Raw genomic sequence first — 18,614 nt, 5'->3', positions numbered from 1 at the left:
ACCCTGTGAACCAAAGGGTCACTGGTTTGATTCCCAGGCAGGGCACATGTCTGGGTTGCAGGCCAGGTCCCCAGTGGGGGGTGCACCACAGGCAACCACCCATTGATGTTTCTCTCCCTCTCTTTCTCCCTCCCCTCCCCTCTGTCTAAAAATAAATAAATAAAATCTTTTAAAAATAATGAAAGAAAACTTCCTGCCCTGGCTGGTGTGGCTCAGTGGACTGAGCACTGGCCTGTGAACCAAAGGGTTGCTGGTTCAATTCCCAGGTAGAGGGTGTGTGAGAGGCAACCAACCACACATGGCAGTTTCTCTCCCTCTTTCTCCCTCTCTTCCCCTCTTTCTAAAAATAAATAAATAAAATCTTCTTTAAAAATTAAAAAAATAAAAAAAAAGAAAGAAAACTTCCCTAAAATGATGAAGAAAATAGACATGCAAGTCTAGGAAGCACAGAGTCCCAAACAAGATGCAAAGAGGCCCACTACAAGACACATCATAATTTAAATGCCAAAGGTTAAAGATAAAGGGAGAATCTTAAAAGCAGCAAGAGAAAAGCAGTTACCTACAGAAGAGTTCCCATAAGACTGTCAGCTGATTTCTCAGAAGAAACTTTCAGGCTAGTGGAGACTGGCAAGAAGTATTCAAAGTGATGAAAAGCAAGGACCTACAGCCTAGATTACTCTCTCCAGCAAAACTATCATTTAGAATGGAAGGGCAGATAAAGTGTCACCCAGACAAGAAAAAACTAAAAGAGTTCATCATCACTAAGACATTATTATATGAAATGTTAAAGGGACTTATTTAAGAAAAAGATCTAAACTATGAACAATATAATGGCAATAAATACATACCTATCAACAATTAAATGTAAAAAATAAACTAAGCAAACAAAGAACAGAGACAGAATCATGGACACAGAGAGCGTTTGATGGTTGCCAGATGGGAGGGGGATATGGGAGAATGGGTGAAGAGGTGAGGGGATTAAGAAGCACAAATAGGTAGTTACAGAATAGCCACAGGGCTGCAACGTACAGTGTGGGAATGAAGTAGCCAAAGAATTTATACGTTCCTGACTCATGGGCATGAACAATAGTGTGGGGATTGCCTGAGGGAGTGGGGATTTCTGGGTGGAGGGGAGCAAAGAGGGTAGAAGTGGGACAACTGTAATAGCATAATCAATAAAATATAATTAAAAACAAAATAAAAATAAAAGCAAAAATAAAAATAAAATAACAAAATGCACAGAAAAGTATCATTTAAATTAAAGGTGATTAAATGTTTTTATCTTAAAAAATTTCTATATTTTAAAATATTTCCCAAAGAATGGGTATCACTTTTACTTATTTTATTTTTTAAAAAGACTTTATTTATTTTTGTCTAAAGAGGGGAAAGGAGAGAGAGAAATATCCAACATGTGAAAGAAAAACTGATTAGTTGCCTCTCACACCCCCCAACTGGGGACCCCCAGCCAGCAACCCAGGATTGTGCCCTGACTGGGAATGGAACCTGCGACCTTTTGGTTCTTGGGCCGGCACTCAGTCCGCTGAGCCATACCAGCCAGGGCAAGAATGCATATAATCTTTAGATTAACTACAAAAACATGATCTCAATCTGGCAGTTCCTTAAACAAATAAATATAGAGTTACCATAAGATCCAGCAATTCCACTCCTAGGCATAACCCAACAAAAATGAAAATGTATGTCCACACAAAAACTTGCAAACAAATGTTTATAGCAGCATTATTCATGTTCCTAAAATGTGTAAGTAACTCAAATGTCTACCAACTGATAATTGTACAAACAAAATGTGATACCCATACAATAGAACAGGATTCAGTCATCAAAAATGAAGTACTGATCAATGCTATATCATGGATGAATCTTGAAAACATGTAAAGTAAAACATGTAAAGCTAAGTAAAAGAAAACATGCAAAGCTAAGTAAAAGAAGCCAGTCCTAAAAGACACATGATTCCATTCATATGAAACATTCATAAGAGGGAAATCTACAGACAGAAAGCAGATTAGCGATTGCTTATGGCTGGAGAAGGGGCGGGGGACCGATAGGGAGATGATAGCTAAAGAGTGTGGGATTTCTTCCTAAGGTGATGAAAATGTGCTAAAATGGACTGTGATAATAGTTCCTATATATCTGTGAATGGTATACTTTAATTGGGTGAATTGTATGGAACATGAAATGTATCTCAATAAAGATGTTAAAAATAAACATATGCTATGAAGGATTAGGGGAGAAATGAGATATTTCTGTTGGGCTCTTGGCTCTCAGAACTTTAGGAGGGTCCTCAAATGGCTGGACAACCTCCTTCCTGCCAGCTGCAGCTGCCCCTCATCCACAGGCCCACAGTGTCCTCCACTTCCAGGTCCAGCGTTGGTGCCACACAGAGGGACTGGTACAGGCACTTCTAGAACAGAAAAGAAGCCACACACACGTGCTGGTGGCCTAGCCATTTCCAGATACCCACTCTCGCCCTGCCTGTGGCAGTGCATACGACCCATTTCTACTCCCTCTCATTTTACCCAACCCATCTGGAGCCCTGGGATCCCCCACCCACCTCCCTCCATAAGCCCCATCTTTCCACTTGTCCACCTTAAGGAATTCCAGAGTCCCCTTCTCTTCTCTGGGACCAGGCTGCTCCAGGCTGCCTAACAGGCCTAATAACCATTCCACTTACCTAATAGCAATTCTTTGTGCCCCTCAGCAAGCTTTCCATTCTCCTTTCATTTTAAAGGGCCTGTTGGTGATTGCTTGTTGAAGAAAACTTGGAAAAATCAGCAGAGTGGGGGGTTGTGGGGGGGGAGTCTACACACAATCCAATGACTCAAAGACACATTTATTATAAACTAGAATGGGTGAGGAGGCAGGAGGGACATGTCACATGGATGAAATATCTGAGAGGTAGCAAGGTTTCCTGAAGATGTGTGGGAATGAGTCCTCAGCCAGGTGGCTCAACATTCACCTCTGCACAGGGACCATACACTGATTGTGGGCCAAGTACTGATCTGGCCTGGGTAGGGAAAGTCTCCCACATTTTCTTTTGGATCTTGTGATTGGATCTGGTGATTTACACCTCAGGGGTGGAAAAGGGCTTTCTAAGTAAGACACAAAACCCGGAAGCAATATAGGAAAAACTGGTAGATCTGTCTACTTAAAGATTTAAAACTCACATCTAAGATTCCCCAGGCTAAGTTAAAGAACAAATGGAAAATATACTTGCAATATACTTAACAAAAATTTTATGTTCAGAGGTGAAGAGCTCCTAAAAGCCAACAAAAAGACAAATATAAGGGACACATGGGCAAAGGATGGACTAGAAAATCCACAGGATTCAAACAGCCAATACATGCCCGAAAAGAGAAATGCACACTAAACCAGCAGTGAGTTACACTCTCCTCCGTTGGCTTCCAGAACACCGTACAGCCTTGGTTTTCCTTCTACTGTTTCAGCTGTCCCTCATGAGTCTCCCTTTTAAAAACAAGTTATTTATTAAAGTATAGTTCACATATAATATTATACTAGTTTCAGATATACAACGCAGTGATAGGACGTTTATGTACCTTATGATATAAACACCATAATAGGTCTAGTAACCATCTGTCACCATATGAAGTTATTATATTATTGGCTATTATCCCTATAATGTACATTGCATCCCTGTGACTTATTTATTTTATAACTGGAAGTTTATACCCCTTATTACCTTTCACCCCTTTCACCTCCCCCACACTCTCCTCTGGCAACCATCAGTTCGTTCTCTGTATCAATGCATCTGTTTCTGTATTATTTTATTCACTTGCTTTGTTTTTTAGATTCCACATATAATGAAATCATGTAAATGAATGCAATCATATGGTATTTGTCTTTCTCTGATTTATTTTTTTCAACTATTTTATTTATTTATTTTTAGAGAGGGGAAGGGAGGGAGAGAGGGAGAGAAACATCAATGTGCGGTTGCCTCTTGAGCACCTCCTACTGGGGACCTGGCCCACAACCCAGCATGTGCCCTGACTGGGAATTGAACTGGCGACCCTTTGGTTCACAGGCTGGTGCTCAATCTACTGAGCCACACCAGCTAGGGCTCTGATTTATTTCACTTAGCATAATACCCACTACATCCATCCATGTCGCAAATAGCTAGCTTTCATTCTTTTTCATGCCTTAGCAATATTCCATTGTATACATATACCACATTTTCTGCATCTCATGAGTTTCTTGCTTGTCCTTTCTTGAACCCATTACCTTGGATAGCCCAGAGAATGGTCCCTTGGTTCTCTTCCCTCCTTTGTATACACTCACACATTCACTTGAAGTATCATCCACCTCCAGTTCCTCACTCAGCCTATCCCCATGGTGGGTCACAGCCTTCCTCCCTGCCTACTCCTCATGTTACTCTAAGAGATTTTTTTAAATCACTGTAATAGTCATGGCCTGTGCAGTTCAGTTGGTTGGAGTATCGTCCGGTGCATCAAAGGGTTGCTGTTCAGTTGCTGTTTAGGGCACTGCCTAGGTTGTGGTTCTGGTCTTAAGTGGGACGTGTGCGGGAGCCGGCGTTTGGTGATTTTCTCGGCTCAATGTTTCTCTATCTCTCTAGATGTGATGAAAAAATGTCCTCGTTTGAAGGGAAATTTTTTTAAATAAAATTAAATCACTATAATACATTCAATGTTTTAAGAATTTCATTGTTATGTGTTTGGTGCAGGAAGAAGAGGTTTCAGAGATTCTTGTACATGCCTATGTATATACATTATTTCTGCAGGTACAAACACATACATTTATTACTATACACATGTGACACACTGAGATGTGATCAGTGTTTATGAATTGTGGGATTATCATCAAATAGATTTTATACTGATGTTGCTTATAAAAATAACCTAAATGTGTAATAATAGGCTACATAAAGTTCATCCATTGAAAAGCATGTTAGTAATACCAATATGGCAAAGTCTTTATCACTTGGTGCCAGGTAAAACAGCAAGAGATGCCAGATATACGGTCTAAACAATCTCATGTCAGTTTTATGCAATAAATTTTTAGAAAGAAAACTGTAGTGGCTAGAGAAAAGACTGGAAGGAAATGTATCAAAATGTTACCTGCGTATCTCACCAGGTGTTTGGGGTGAAAGGTGATTTCTAGTTTCCTGTATTTTTCAATTTCTGTCAAAAAGGTGGGTTACGGAATTTTTACCTTAATAAAAATACAAAACACAGCACTTACTCTTTACAAGTAACAAATCGCTGCCCACTCGGTTCAGTGGCCAGGTACCACGCCCCCCGCCCTTAGGTTACCGGAAGCCACAGCACTGAGCGGTCCAGCATGCCGCAGCGCCCCCCCGCGGTCAGTCCCGGTGGCAGGGAGGGAGGTGGGCGCGGAGGGCTGGGAGGCGGCGTCGGGCGTCCCCGCGCTTCCCGCGAGATCCCGCTCCGCCCGCTCCGCCCCGCTCCGCCCCACTCCGCCCCGCTCACGGCTCTCCCCGCTCCTAGAGCCGCGGCACTTTCTGCCTCCCGTGCCCGCGCCGCCCTCCGTCGCCCGCGCTCGCCGCCTGCTGCCCGCCGCCCGGCGCCGCGCCCGCCTGCGTCCCCGAAGGCGTCCCCGGCCCGGCCGGGTCGCTGCCCCGCCCGCTGCCCCACGAGCCGCTTTGTCTCGGGTGGGGCGCGCGGGAGAGGCCGCCAGGTGCCCCCCGCCGCGGGCCCGGGCCCCCCGCCCCGGGGCGGCGGCGGTGGCGCCGGGCCCCGGGGCGGGGGGCGCGCCGGGATGGGCCCCAAGAGGCGGCAGCTGACGTTCCGGGAGAAGTCGCGGATCATCCAGGAGGTGGAGGAGAACCCTAACCTGCGCAAGGGCGAGATCGCGCGGCGCTTCAACATCCCGCCGTCCACGCTTAGCACAATCCTGAAGAACAAGCGCGCCATCCTGGCGTCGGAGCGCAAGTACGGTGTGGCCTCCACCTGCCGCAAGACCAACAAGCTGTCCCCCTACGACAAGCTCGAGGGGCTGCTCATCGCCTGGTTCCAACAGATCCGTGCCGCTGGCCTGCCAGTGAAGGGCATCATTCTCAAGGAGAAGGCTCTGCGGATAGCAGAGGAGCTGGGCATGGACGACTTCACTGCCTCCAACGGCTGGCTGGACCGCTTCCGCCGGCGCCACGGAGTAGTGTCCTGCAGTGGCGTGGCCCGCCCCCGCTCGCGCAGCACTGCTCCCCGGGCCCCAGCAGCGCCCTCCGGTCCACCTGCGGTGCCCTCGGAAGGCAGCGGCGGAGGTACGACGGGCTGGCGCGCTCGGGAAGAGCAGCCACCGTCGGTGGCCGAGGGCTACGCCTCCCAGGACGTGTTCAGCGCCACTGAGACCAGTCTATGGTACGACTTTCTGCCTGATCAGGGCGCGGGGCTGTGTGGCAGCGATGGACGGGCGCGCAGGGCCACCCAGCGCTTGAGTGTGTTGCTGTGCGCCAACGCCGACGGCAGCGAGAAGCTGCCCCCGCTGGTGGCAGGCAAGTCAGCCAAGCCCCGTGCAGGCCAAGCCGGCCTGCCCTGCGACTACACAGCCAACTCTAAGGGTGGTGTCACCACCCAGGCCCTGGCCAAGTACCTGAAGGCCCTAGACACCCGCATGGCAGCAGAATCTCGCCGAGTCCTGCTACTTGCGGGCCGCCTGGCTGCCCAGTCCCTGGATACCTCGGGCCTGCGTCATGTGCAGCTGGCCTTCTTCCCTCCGGGCACCGTGCAGCCGCTGGAGCGGGGCGTGGTCCAACAGGTGAAGGGCCACTACCGCCAGGCTATGCTGCTCAAGGCTATGGCGGCGCTAGAGGGCCAAGATCGTTCTGCCCTGCAGCTGGGTCTTATGGAGGCCCTGCACTTTGTGGCCGCAGCGTGGCAGGCAGTGGAGCCTTCGGACATAGCTGCCTGCTTTCGTGAGGCTGGCTTCGGGGGTGGCCCAAATGCCACCATCACCACTGCCCTCAAGAGCGAGGGGGAGGAAGAGGAGGAGGAGGAAGAAGAGGAGGAGGAAGAGGAAGAGGAGGGAGAAGGGGAGGAGGAGGAGGAAGAAGAAGGAGAGGAAGAGGAGGAAGGAGGGGAAGGGGAGGAATTGGGAGAGGAAGAGGAGGTGGAAGAGGAGGGTGACGTTGATGACAGTGATGAAGAGGAGGAGGAAGAGGAGGAAGAGAGCTCCTCTGAGGGCTTGGAGGCAGAGGACTGGGCCCGGGGGGTAGTGGAGGCTGGTGGCAGCTTTGGAGGCTATGGTGCCCAGGAGGAGGCCCAGTGCCCCACCCTCCATTTCCTGGAAGGTGAGGAGGACTCTGAATCGGACAGTGAGGAAGAGGACGACGATGACGATGATGACGACGATGATGATGAAGATGATGAGGATGAGGAGGATGGTGATGAGTTGCCTGTGCCCAGCTTCGGGGAGGCCATGGCTTACTTCGCTATGGTAAAGCGGTATCTGACCTCCTTCCCCATTGATGATCGTGTGCAGAGCCACATTCTGCACTTGGAACATGACCTGGTCCATGTGACCAGGAAGAACCATGCCAGGCAGGCAGGAGTTCGGGGTCTTGGACATCAAAGCTGAGCCATTGGGCCTAGCCATACCCTCGACCCAGATGTGGCAGCACCAGCCCAGGGCAAAGGACTCTTTGGGCAGCTGCTGTGGTTGGAGCCAGAGTGGGAAGCCCCAGATCCTTTAGTGATGTTCACCAGGCCCTGTGAACAAGCCCAGTCACCTTGGCCGGGCCCGGGCTTAGGGTCAGCCTCACTGCCTGCTTATTGCCTCTTTCTCAGAGTCCTATTTCCTCCCCATTTGCCCCTGGGCTTGGGGGACCAGGTGGGGAGCTGTCCGGTGCTACCACACCATGCCATCAGTGGACTAGGCCACAGCAGCCTCCAGGGATGGACCCTGGAAGCTCCCGGCCAGAGAGTGCCTCTCCCCTCTGCCGTCTACACCAGGTTTCGGTGGGGGGAACCCCAAAGCCATTCTGGGAAGGGCTTCATAGGAAGGTCCAGCCTAGGCCCCCACAAGGCTGGCAGCCCCCCATCCCTGCCCCCAGACCACTTCCAGAAGCACAGTCTAACTCACTGCAGGCTTTTGAGCCTGCCTCTTGCCTGCTTTCCCACCCCTGATCCCTTTCTTTGGCCCAGCCCATGTTACTTTGGCCCTCCGTTTTCTTTCAGGATTGGAGGTTCCCAAGAGACCTTCCAGGGGAGTGAAAATGGGTGTTTCTTTCCCTTGTGGGCATCTGCAGGCCCTGTGCCTCTCCTTCTCTGGCAGGGTCCTATCCTGGGCAGGGGGCCTGGGGCTGGGCCCAGAGTCCAGCTGTCCAGCTGCTCCTTTCCCAGTACGAATTCAATAAATCTGTCCACCCCCCTTTTTGTGAGGGTGAACGTTTTAACAGCCAAGGGTGCATCCTTCATAGTCTGGGCTTGCGTCTGTTGGGGACATGTCCTTTCCTGGTTCCCTATGGTTCTCGCTTTGGTGGGACATGAAAGCAAGTGTTGAGAGACTGGCCACGGGCTAGGCCCTAACTAGGATGAGGGGCCACCTCCATGTCTAAATGCTCTCTAGACTTGGGGAGGTAGGTGTCTTGCGTGCACCTGCCTGGGTATGGATGGGTTTGAGGAAGCCAGGCCTTGCACTGCTTTGGGGCTAGAGAGAAGCTTGGGGTCAGTTGACTGGGACAGGAGGGAGGGAGCCAACTGTCTGTTGGGCTAAATTAAATTATAGGCACCTGGGAACTAGGTTTATCAAGGCTCATTAATGAAGGTGGTTGCAGGAGTGAGGACCGAGAGGCAGAAAGAAAGGAATGTTAGGGTATCCCTTGGTTTACCCTTGGGGCTTTAAGAGGAAGTCCTTTAGGCCTTTCAGTGATGGGCATCTCCAAGCCTAGTGGCTATCAGCAGGGACAGTGGCAGGAGAAAGATGATATTACTGGGGAGAGATTGCATCTCCAAGAGGCTGAAGATGAATTAGCAACTCCTTGTGTAGTGTCCTCCAGGGGGGCTCCCAGTTCAAAGGTGAAGACAGGCCCCTCACTGATCCTACCCCCTTTCTCCTTTTAGGCCAGCCCTGGCTTCCTGGTCCTCCAGCATTGAGACCTTCAAGCCCCAGTGGTTCCAGCCAGGGGAGAGCCCCAAACCGGTTTTCCCACCTTGACTAGGGCTGGCACCCAGGTGGTTCCCTCCTCCCCACCTCCTGCTACTTCCTTTCTCCACCCTGGAATGTTAGGGGGTGGGGGGTGGTATCCAGGTAATCTTTTGTCTTTTGCCTGCCCTGGGTGAGGTCCCCTTTAGAAAGGCAAGGGCACTACAGATGAGTGTTTTCAATGTAGTGATTTTATTTCTTTTAAAAATGTATTTATTGTTAGACAGAGGGGAAGGGAGAGAAACACCAATGTGTGATTGCCTCTCACATGCCCCCAACTGGGGACCTGGCCTGCAACCCAGGCATGTGCCCTAGGCTGGGAATTGAACTGGTGATCCTTTGGTTTGCAGGCCAGTAGCACTCAATCCACTCAGCCACACCAGCCAGGCCTGATTTTATTTTTAAAAGATTTTATTCATTTATTTTTAGAGAGAGGAAGGGAAGGAGAAAAAGAGAAGAAGAAACATTGATTGGTTTCCTCTTGTCTGCATCTGGGTCAGGGACTGAAACTGCAACCCAGGCATGTGCCCTGACCTGGAATTGAACCTGGTGACATTTTTTGTTTTTGGAATGACGTCCAGCCAACTGAGTCATGCCAGTCAGGGCTAATTTAGTGATTTTAGTGAGAGAGAAGGGAGAGAGAGAGAAACATCTATTTGTTTTACATATTTATGCACTCATTGGTTGATTCTCGTATGTGCCCTGACCAGGGATTGATTGAACCTTCGACCTTGACATATTGGGATGACTTTCTAACCAACTGCCTAGCCAGGGCCATTATATATGACTTAAAAACAAAGGATAGAGTCACCATCCCACCCTTGGCTTTCTGCATTCCTGGCACACAGGGATGTCTTCTAGGCCTTGAAGGCTTCAAGACTTAAGTGACCACAAAAAGCAACAGGGATTCATTCCCCTTACCATCGCCCTCACCCCCATCTGTGCCCTGGAGAGGAGACCGGAAAGTCCTGAGGAAGCCCAGCCTACCTCCTGGCCTGCTCTGGAGTAAGGAGGTGGGAGCAGTAGTCTTCTCCCTGGGTGCCCCTGGTCAACCTCAAATAACAAGGCAAATCCCTTCCATTTGTTTCCTGCTTACAAGAACACCTTTTGCCGCAGCGGAGATCATCTTGTTATCCGTAACACAGGCAGATGTTAAATAGGGCTCTCGCCACATGTCGGGCACTGTGCTAAGCATGTTAGATGCTCATGAAACCTCTAAAAGTAAAACCATGAGAAAACAGGTACAGAGAGATCCAGTAATGTGCCTGAAGCTACACCACTAGTGTGGAAGCAAGGGTTCTCCCCAGGATGACCCTAGAAGTAGCCCTTTACTAAGGAAAGACCCATCTTCCTAATCCTAAATGTAGTCCTCTTGAAATGGAACTGGTTAACGAAATCAATCTCTAATCCATGGAAGTGTAGAGGAATAGCTCTCTGGAGGGAAATGAGAGGTGTGGAGGTGTACACAGGAGTTCTTACAGCTCTTACACCTATAAGCATCTCCTGTTCCAGAAGGCCCTTCCCCCCGCCCCCCCCCCCACAGGTTTTCTGTAAATACCATTCTCCTCCCCATTAGCCCATTGGGACCAATAAGTGAGAACCATCTGCATTTCACAAAGTGGGTAGGAGGATTAACGAGTTAAAAGACCTGCCCAAGACACTGGCCTTGAGCTGTGGTATCCCTGGGAGCCTGGGTTACATATTAAATGCCCCCACATAACAATGCAGGGAAGAGGGCGTGGTGATGGGCCTATGAACTCAAAGTTTAGTGGAGGGAGGAGCCACTATCACAGTCCAGATAGAAAGTAGCAGATGCCTTCGTTTGGGACTGATCGTTAATGGGTCTAGGTGGGGGATCCCAGACCGGGGAAGCTGGTTCAGGGGTTCTGGAGGCTCGGCTGGCTTTGTCAGGACCCAGAGTGAGCCAGTGGCTGGTCAGCAGGGCGCGTGGGCGAAAAGGATTTCTTCCTGGGAGGCGGGGAAGACAAGGCCACCTTTATCGCCTTTTCAAATCTGGGGCCTGAGAAGAGGTAACGGGGTAAACTACAACTCCCAGAAGCGTCTGCTCCCCGAAGACAAGACGGTTGTCATGGTTTCAGAAAACAATATGGCCGCTCCCAGCTGGGAGGGGAGTCTCCGGATTAAAGAGCCTGAGGCAAATCTGGGCGCCGGCAGCGGCAAGGGAGGAGGCGCTTGAGCGGTCGAGAGTTTGAGACAGGACGCTGTACGGCTGAAACGACTTGCCTTTGCTGAGGGCGCCAATGGCGGGCAGCGTGGACGAGGAGGCGCTGCACCAGCTGTACCTGTGGGTAGACAACATCCCTCTGTCCCGGCCAAAGCGAAATCTATCCCGGGACTTCAGTGACGGAGGTGTGCGCCCGTGTATGTCCCCACGTTCTGTCCTGTATGTACGTGTGTAAGAGGGTCTTTGTGCAAACACGTCTTTATACTTGTGTGTGTGTGGGCTGTGTATGTTTGGGGGGGGATGCCTGTCCCCTAGGACTTAAGTTGTACGAGTGTGTCTAAGTGTGAGAGTCTGTGACTTTCTCCTGGGACTTAATGACTAAGATGTGTATCAATGTATACATCTTTGCATCTCTGCGTGTGTGCATTCACATTGCTATATTTTGTATGTTTGTCTATGGGAGTCTGAATGTGTGTGTATTCATGTGTGTATTGTCACATCCTGTCCTGTATGTATGTAGGGGGGTCTTGTGTGAATATGTGTTGCTTTGTGACTGTGCAGGTGTCTGTGTTTCTAAGACTGTCTCCTGAGATTTTAATGTGTGACTCTATGTGCTTGTGTGTGTGTGTGTTGGTGACTGTCTCTTGGAACTACAGTGATGGAAGTATGTGTATGTGTTTGTCCATCTTTGTGTGTCTGTGTACGTAGTGTATGTGTTATATATGTGCCTGTGTGTGTCTGGGCATATGTGCCTGCAGTCTGTCCCATGTGCATATCTTTAGAGGTATCTCTTTTTTAAAAAATATTTATTTATTTTTAGAGAGGGGATAGGGAGGTAGAGAGAGAGAAAGAAACATCATGTGTGAGAGACAGGTCAATCTATCGCCTCTCACACACCCCCAGTGGGGCACTTGACCTGAAGCCTAGGCATGTGCCCTGACTGGGAATTGAACCTGTGACCCTTTCGGTTCACAGGCCGGCGCTCAGTCCACTGAGCCACACCAGCCAGGGCTAGAGGGATCTTATTACATTGTCTGTTTTCGTGAGTCTAGGACTTTCTCCTGGGACTTTGGTGTTGCAGTATGTGTATGTGCCCAGATAAATGCGTAGGGTGGAGTCCCAGGATCTTGAAGGGCTCCCTTGGAGATTCATTCTCTATTAGAGCACCAGAGACCACAGTTTTCAAGTGTCCTGAGTTAATGTGGAGGGGATACAGCCCCTCTGGGGTATGCTGGAGGCTTAGTCTCCAGCAGATCACTGACCTCACTTCCTTGACTCTACCCCCTCCGTACCATACCGCCCCTCCCTCCCTATCACCCTTTCTCTTTCCACATTTCCACCTCTCCACCTCTCTGCCACCCCTGGTTCTCCCTTCCCACCCACTTCTTCTCCCTTCCCCTACCTCTTTTCCCATCCCCCCATCTTCCATGTCTCCTCCTACTCCCACTCCCTCAGTCCTGGTTGCAGAAGTCATCAAGTTTTACTTCCCCAAGATGGTGGAGATGCACAATTATGTCCCTGCCAATTCTCTCCAGCAGAAGCTCAGCAACTGGGGTCACCTGAACAGGTAGTAGAATATATGGTTGCATTAACAGGATCTCCAGTTCCTACCCTGGGCTCCCAGGAAGGGCTGCTTCAGCCCTTCCACCTCCTACCGTCTCCACAGCCTGGGCTGGGACTGTGCTGATAGCAGGGTGCGGAAGGGCAATGCAACCGGAATTGTTTGGGAACAAAAATCAAGGGATTCTTTTATTGGGGAGGTGACAAGATGACTTGGGACAACCAAGAACAGGGCTCAGGTGTGGTACCCTTCCATTCCTTCAGGGCTGCACACTTAGTCCAGCAACTGTTGCACCCCCCTGACCCCCCGCCACCCACACACTTCATTTCCTAAGGACCTAGTCTTCTGTGCCCCTGTCTACCCCCCAGGAAGGTGCTGAACAAGCTGAACTTCTCAGTACCAGAGGATGTGATGCGCAAGATCGCACAATGCACCCCAGGCGTGGTGGAGTTGGTGCTCATTCCGCTGAGACAGCGCCTGGAAGAGAGGCAGAGGCCCAGGAAGCAGGGCTTGGGCTCCTTACAGGTGCCACCCTACTCCGGCTTCTCTCACTGCTCTGGGGGAGCTTTCCAGGCTGCGGAAAGCCCCCACCTTGGTGACAAGTGTGGAAGAGGGTGCCTGCTTAAGGGGAGCCTGACCTCGGGGACAGTGGAAGGGACACAGGGCTACTTGGGGATGGATGAGTGTGAACTCACAGTGGATCCTGGGGGTTCTTTTAGGAGCTGGCTCCCCAGGATGGCACTGGCTACATGGATGTGGGTAAAGTGGCTTTTACTTTTCCTCCCTCCCAGGAGGAACTTTTCTCCTGTATTTCTTTCCTATGGGGGGAGGTTGGAGAGGAAGATAGGAAGAAAGGACTCCAAAAGGGTTACTCCACCACTTACCTCTTCTCAGGTTTGTCTCAGAAGGCCCGAGGGGAAGGTGCCCCAGATCCCCAGGGAGGGGGGCAGCTCAGGTAAGGAAGCTGGGAGTTCCTGACCTTACCAGGCCAGGTGATGTCCCTGCAGAGGGCTGGGATGCTCCTGGGAAGGTAGGGAAAATAGGAACAGGGAGAAGGGAGGAGAGGTGGCCTGGCCAAGGGGCACTGGGAGGGTGAGGGTGGGGCCCAGAGTCTAGGCCTCTGCTAAACTGCTCTCAACCCCAGGGCGGGGCGGCTGCCTGTGCCTCGGCCTCCAGGGTATAGCCAGGTGCTGCACGGCGACCCAAGCGTTGTTCTTCAGATTGCTGAAAAGGAGCAGGAGTTGTTGGCCTCACAGGAGACCGTTCAAGTGAGAGCACTGGGAAGGCGTGGGGGCTGCAGAGGCAGAAACCCAGGGCAGCGGGTCTCTGGGCTTGACCTCTGTGCTGTGCGGCCCAGGTCCTCCAGATGAAGGTGAGACGCTTGGAGCACCTGCTGCAGCTCAAGAACGTGCGCATCGATGACCTCTCCCGGCGGCTCCAGCAGGCGGAGCGTAAGCAGCAGCGGTGAGCATCAGGGGTGCCTTAGTGTCCCCCAGAGCCCTGACTCCACAGACCAACGCACCCACAGACCAACAAACGGGCAGGAGGGGCCAACAGCTCCAATGAGCCTCCTGGGGAGTAAGGCACCCCTCCCTTGGGGTGAGCGTGGGGTGGGGGCAGTGGGACAGGGGCCCTCTCTGCCAAGCCTGGGACTAAACCACCACCTTCACTATATCCGGGTCAGGAGAATGGACTGCTTTCCAAAACCCAGAGACCATGTGCAGAGACTTGGTGTTCACCCCAAAGCAGTGTCCGACACGGGGCAGGGACTCCACCTTGGAGCTCCCTGTGTTGGGCCTTCGGGGATGGTCCCCTGGCTCAGTCCACTCCTTGAGAACCAGGTCCCCACCCAGCTGTGAGGCCTGGGGTGTCTCCATCCATGCTAATTCCTTGTTCCCTGGGCTATGGGGGAAGCTGCCCCAGGCAGCAGAGGGAGTCTCTCGTCCCTCCTGGGCACTCACCTGGGACCCATCTTAAGGCTGGAGAAGCACAGCCACTGGAGAAGATGAGGTGAGGAGTGAGCTCAGCCAGGTGTGGGGAAGACATTGGCTGAGCCTCTACTGATCACCTTCCCTTCCCATGAAGTATGCTTCAGGATGCTTGGGGTATATGGGGCAGGGCTGCCCCCATTAAAGGTGTTGTCCTCTTTTGCCTGCACTTGCCTTCTCTCTCTGCCTGGATCATTGTGGGCAGCAAGGTCCTGCCCCCTTTTGCTGCCCTTTCCACCCCTTGAGTGAAATAGCCTTTTGGGCCCAGAGTGGGTCTTGCCCTGTGGGCAGCTGGGCCCTAGGTGGCCACTGCTTGGTAGGTTGATATCACAGAGGTCGGGTCTTCGGCACTAGGAGAGTCCGGCTTCTAACCCTGGCCTTAGTAGTCCAACCCTCAACCCACCCCACCACCACAGTGCCCTCCAGCTTGCTCCAAACCCAGACTTGATTCTCCCCAAATGTAGCCTCATACTCATCCTCAACCTTGCTCATGGACTGACCCCTAAATATGTCTGTCCTCTGTATGACTCAGCCCTGATCAAGACACCATGGCCATGGGGTGACCCTAACTCTGGTCAGTAACTCTGAACATTTGTAAATCCTGAGCCCCCCACAATTTAGTTTGTAGGCATAGACTCAGCATATGCCCAAGAGAAACTCTGTGTTTTGTGATCTGGGATCTGTGTATAGCAATATTCATAGCAACACGTTTTGTAACAGCAAAAGAGCTGAAAAGAACTTGTATTTGTTATCTATTACTGTGTAACAAATCACCACACTTAATGGCTTAGAACAGCACTCATTTATTATCTCATATTTTCTATGGCTCAAGAGTCCAGGCATGGCTTATCTAGGTCCTCCGATTCAGGGTTTCCCGCAAAGCTGCAATCACATTGTTGGCCAGAGCTGTGGTCTTATCTGAAGGTTCTACTGGGGAGGGGCTCACTTCCAAGTTCACTTGGTCATTCATAGAGTTCAGTTTCTTGTGGACTGTTGGACTGAGGGCTTCAGTTTCTTGCTGGGTGTTGGCTGGTGGCGGCCCTCATTTCCTTGCCATCCAGCAAGGGAGAGAGTTAGGGTCTGCTAGCAAGATGGAAGTTATAGTTTTATCTAATGCCATTATAGGGCTGACATCTATCATAATCGTCATATTCTATTTATTTGAAATAAGTCACTACATCCAGCCCACATCTGAGGAGAGAGGAACACATAGATTTGAATATCAGGAGGCAGAGATCATTGGGAGTCATTTTAGAATCTGGCTTCGAGGAGGAAAAAGCAACAAAGGATACATTCTAGGGTAGTGGTTGCTTCTGAGGAAAAGCGGAGGGCAGAAATGCAAGAAGCGCATGTGTAGATATAAGTTACTTGTAATGTTTTAGTTCTTGGGGCAGGTGAAGGGTTTACAGGTATTCATAAGTGGGTTGTTTATGGACAAGTAGGGAGAGAATGTCATGAACCAAGGGTTATGTGGAGTTCAATTCTATTTGTCCGAGTACCTAAAATAATAAAATAAAAATGGATGACTACTCCTGACCTTGGTCTGTGCCCCTCCCTTGCACTCAGCCTGGTCTCAGGTTAAGGCTGACTTCAGCCTGGCCTCCTGCCTTCCCCAGATGAACTGCAGCCCTGCACACGTACGGACCCCAGCTCTAGCCCTGTTCTCTCTCCGTAGTCTGTGTTGGGTCTCCAGAGCTCTGTCCTCTGAGCCTTACATCCATGGACCACACCTGTACACTCCTGTGTGTGGAGCTGGCAGGAATGGTTTGTTAATGAAGGGGCCTGAGGATCAGGATGTGGGGTTCTGCCTGACAGCACAATGGGCCCAGAATGCAGGTTTGGCAATTGGGGTCACCCCCTTAAGAGTCTGCTGACCTGCATAGCAGAGGCTGGGCCAGGTCTGGGAGGTTTCTCCTCCTTGGGTCCCCCCACACTCTTCCTACTATCTAGATATGCTTGTGTCTCAACCCACAATTATATCTCAAAACCCTATATATCAAACCCCAAAAGTAATAGAGAATTTTATTGAATGTTTCTTGGGAATAAATATGAAGGTGGAGTATGTCACACACTATAAGTCTGTAATTCTTCTTTAAACATCTCTGTTGTTCTCCAAACTTCCCTTCTCACAGCCACTACTGTATTTCTCCCACTCTGCTCCTCACTCCCCTCTGCCCTTTCAGAACCACACTAAGTCAGATTTCTTTGCTTCAGTTATCCATTAATTCCTCAAATGTTTATTGAGTGTCTACTATGTACCAAATGCCAGGGACATAAAGATGAGTATAAAATATGATTTCTGTCCCTCTGTTTTCAACTTGTAGGAGGGGAGAAAGCATGTAAAAAGGTATTACATTCTTTGTTAATATATTCTTTTAATTTTAAAGATTTTATGTATTTATTTTTAGAGAGAGGGGGAGGGAGGGGAAAAGAGGAGAGAAACGTCAATGTGTGGTTGCCTCTTATGTGCCCCCTACTGGGGACCTGGCCTGCAACCCAGGCATGTGCCCTGACTGGGAATCAAACCAGCGATTCCTTGGTTTGCAGACCGGCGCTCAATCCACTGGGCCACACCAGCCAGAGTGTTACTTAATCTTTTGAATAGATAAAAACACATCATTAAAAAAACATATAAACAGTAAAATCTCCCCTTGGTCCTCCCACACCTCCAATAGGAAACTTTTTCTTTAGTTTTTGCATATTCTTCTAGAGCATCTTTATGTGAATACAAGTAAATATACACGTTTATTATTATCTTCACCCCACCATTTTTTTAACATGAAGGGGAAGCAGACTACCCAGTCTGTTCTGTATCTTGGTTTTCCACTCAAGGAGATCTCTTGTAGATATGTGATGGTCAATGTTACATGCCAACTTGACTGGGCCACAGGGTACCAAGGTATTTGGACAAACATTCTGGGTGTTGCTGTGAGCGTGTTTGGGTGCGACTAACATTTATATGGGTAGACTGAAAGCAGATTGTTCTTCCTGATGTGAGTGGGCCTCTTCCAATCAGTTGAAGTCCTGAATAGAATTAAAAAGCTGTCTCTTCCCTAAGTAAGAGGAAATTCCTCCTGCCCAACAGCCTTTAAACTGGGACATCGGCTTTTTTTTTTTCCTGCCTTTGGACTCCAACTGAAACATGGATTCTTCCTGGGTCTTGAGCCTGCCAGCCTATGGACTGGAACTTAATGATGGACTCTCCCGAGTCTCCAGCTTGCGGACTCGTCCTACAGATCCTGCAGCTTGCCAGCCTCCATGTTGCGTGTGCTAATTCCTCTCTGTCTCCTATTGGTTCTGTTTCTCTGGAAAATCTTGACTGATGCAAGATTTTTCCATATCAGTACATTGAAAATTTCTTCTGCTTTTAAAGCTCTATTGTTTGTATCAAATAAAATTCTGTTGTCTGTACCAAATTTAATCAGTCCTCTAATTATGGAGATCTGATTTTTTAAAAAGACTTTATTTTTAGAGAGAGGGGAAGGGAGGGAGAAAGAGAGGGAGAGAAACATTGATGTGAAAGAGTGCGCGGGGTGGGGGGGTTCTGCCCACAGGGCCCCCTCCCACCATCCTCCACGGATGAAAATAAATCTACCAAGATGTAATCTTCTTAGGGAGAAAAGGTGGCTGATCTCTCAAAGGAGAAGGGCCTGGAGCCTGTTCCTCAATGGGCTTTTATTGGGTTTATTTGCACAGGAATACAGGGCATATATGTAAAGCTCATCAATCA

General features: G+C 49.9%; 2 protein-coding genes across 3 annotated transcripts; both read left to right on the top strand.

The window, feature by feature from the left end:
- Positions 1 to 5,458: 5,458 nt before the first annotated feature.
- On the top strand, positions 5,459 to 8,408 carry CENPB (centromere protein B). Its single transcript, XM_045833369.1, has one exon. The coding sequence runs from the start codon at positions 5,770 to 5,772 to the stop codon at positions 7,582 to 7,584; it is 1,815 nt and encodes a 604-aa protein (XP_045689325.1). The 5' UTR covers positions 5,459 to 5,769; the 3' UTR covers positions 7,585 to 8,408.
- A 2,325-nt stretch (positions 8,409 to 10,733) lies between these two features.
- SPEF1 (sperm flagellar 1) lies at positions 10,734 to 18,305 on the top strand. 2 transcript variants are annotated; one of them, XM_045832596.1, is made up of 8 exons: positions 10,734 to 11,520; positions 12,791 to 12,902; positions 13,265 to 13,421; positions 13,616 to 13,655; positions 13,791 to 13,851; positions 14,041 to 14,164; positions 14,254 to 14,360; positions 14,811 to 17,025. In XM_045832596.1, the coding sequence occupies exons 1-8, from the start codon at positions 11,412 to 11,414 to the stop codon at positions 14,908 to 14,910; spliced, it is 810 nt and encodes a 269-aa protein (XP_045688552.1). In that variant the 5' UTR covers positions 10,734 to 11,411; the 3' UTR covers positions 14,911 to 17,025. The 2 variants fall into 2 exon arrangements, with proteins under 2 accessions (XP_045688552.1, XP_045688553.1); XM_045832597.1 differs by lacking the exon at positions 14,811 to 17,025 and adding an exon at positions 17,970 to 18,305 and having other exon boundaries at positions 10,740 to 11,520.
- The last annotated feature ends 309 nt before the right edge of the window (positions 18,306 to 18,614 follow it).

This window comes from Phyllostomus hastatus, unplaced genomic scaffold (assembly GCF_019186645.2).
Source record: "Phyllostomus hastatus isolate PE091 unplaced genomic scaffold, TTU_PhHast_1.1 phas_contig_17, whole genome shotgun sequence".
Classification (NCBI taxonomy): domain Eukaryota; kingdom Metazoa; phylum Chordata; class Mammalia; order Chiroptera; family Phyllostomidae; genus Phyllostomus; species Phyllostomus hastatus.
This window is presented reverse-complemented; position numbering and strand designations above follow the sequence as displayed.

Excerpts from the sequence above, each read along its gene's own strand:
- CENPB (XM_045833369.1), top strand. The coding sequence starts at position 5,770 with ATGGGCCCCAAGAGGCGGCAGCTGACGTTCCGGGAGAAGTCGCGGATC.
- SPEF1 (XM_045832596.1), top strand. The coding sequence starts at position 11,412 with ATGGCGGGCAGCGTGGACGAGGAGGCGCTGCACCAGCTGTACCTGTGG. Across the intron at positions 13,422-13,615 it reads AGGGCTTGGGCTCCTTACAG|GAGCTGGCTCCCCAGGATGG; the intron begins GTGCCACCCTAC and ends GGGTTCTTTTAG. Across the intron at positions 13,656-13,790 it reads CACTGGCTACATGGATGTGG|GTTTGTCTCAGAAGGCCCGA; the intron begins GTAAAGTGGCTT and ends ACCTCTTCTCAG.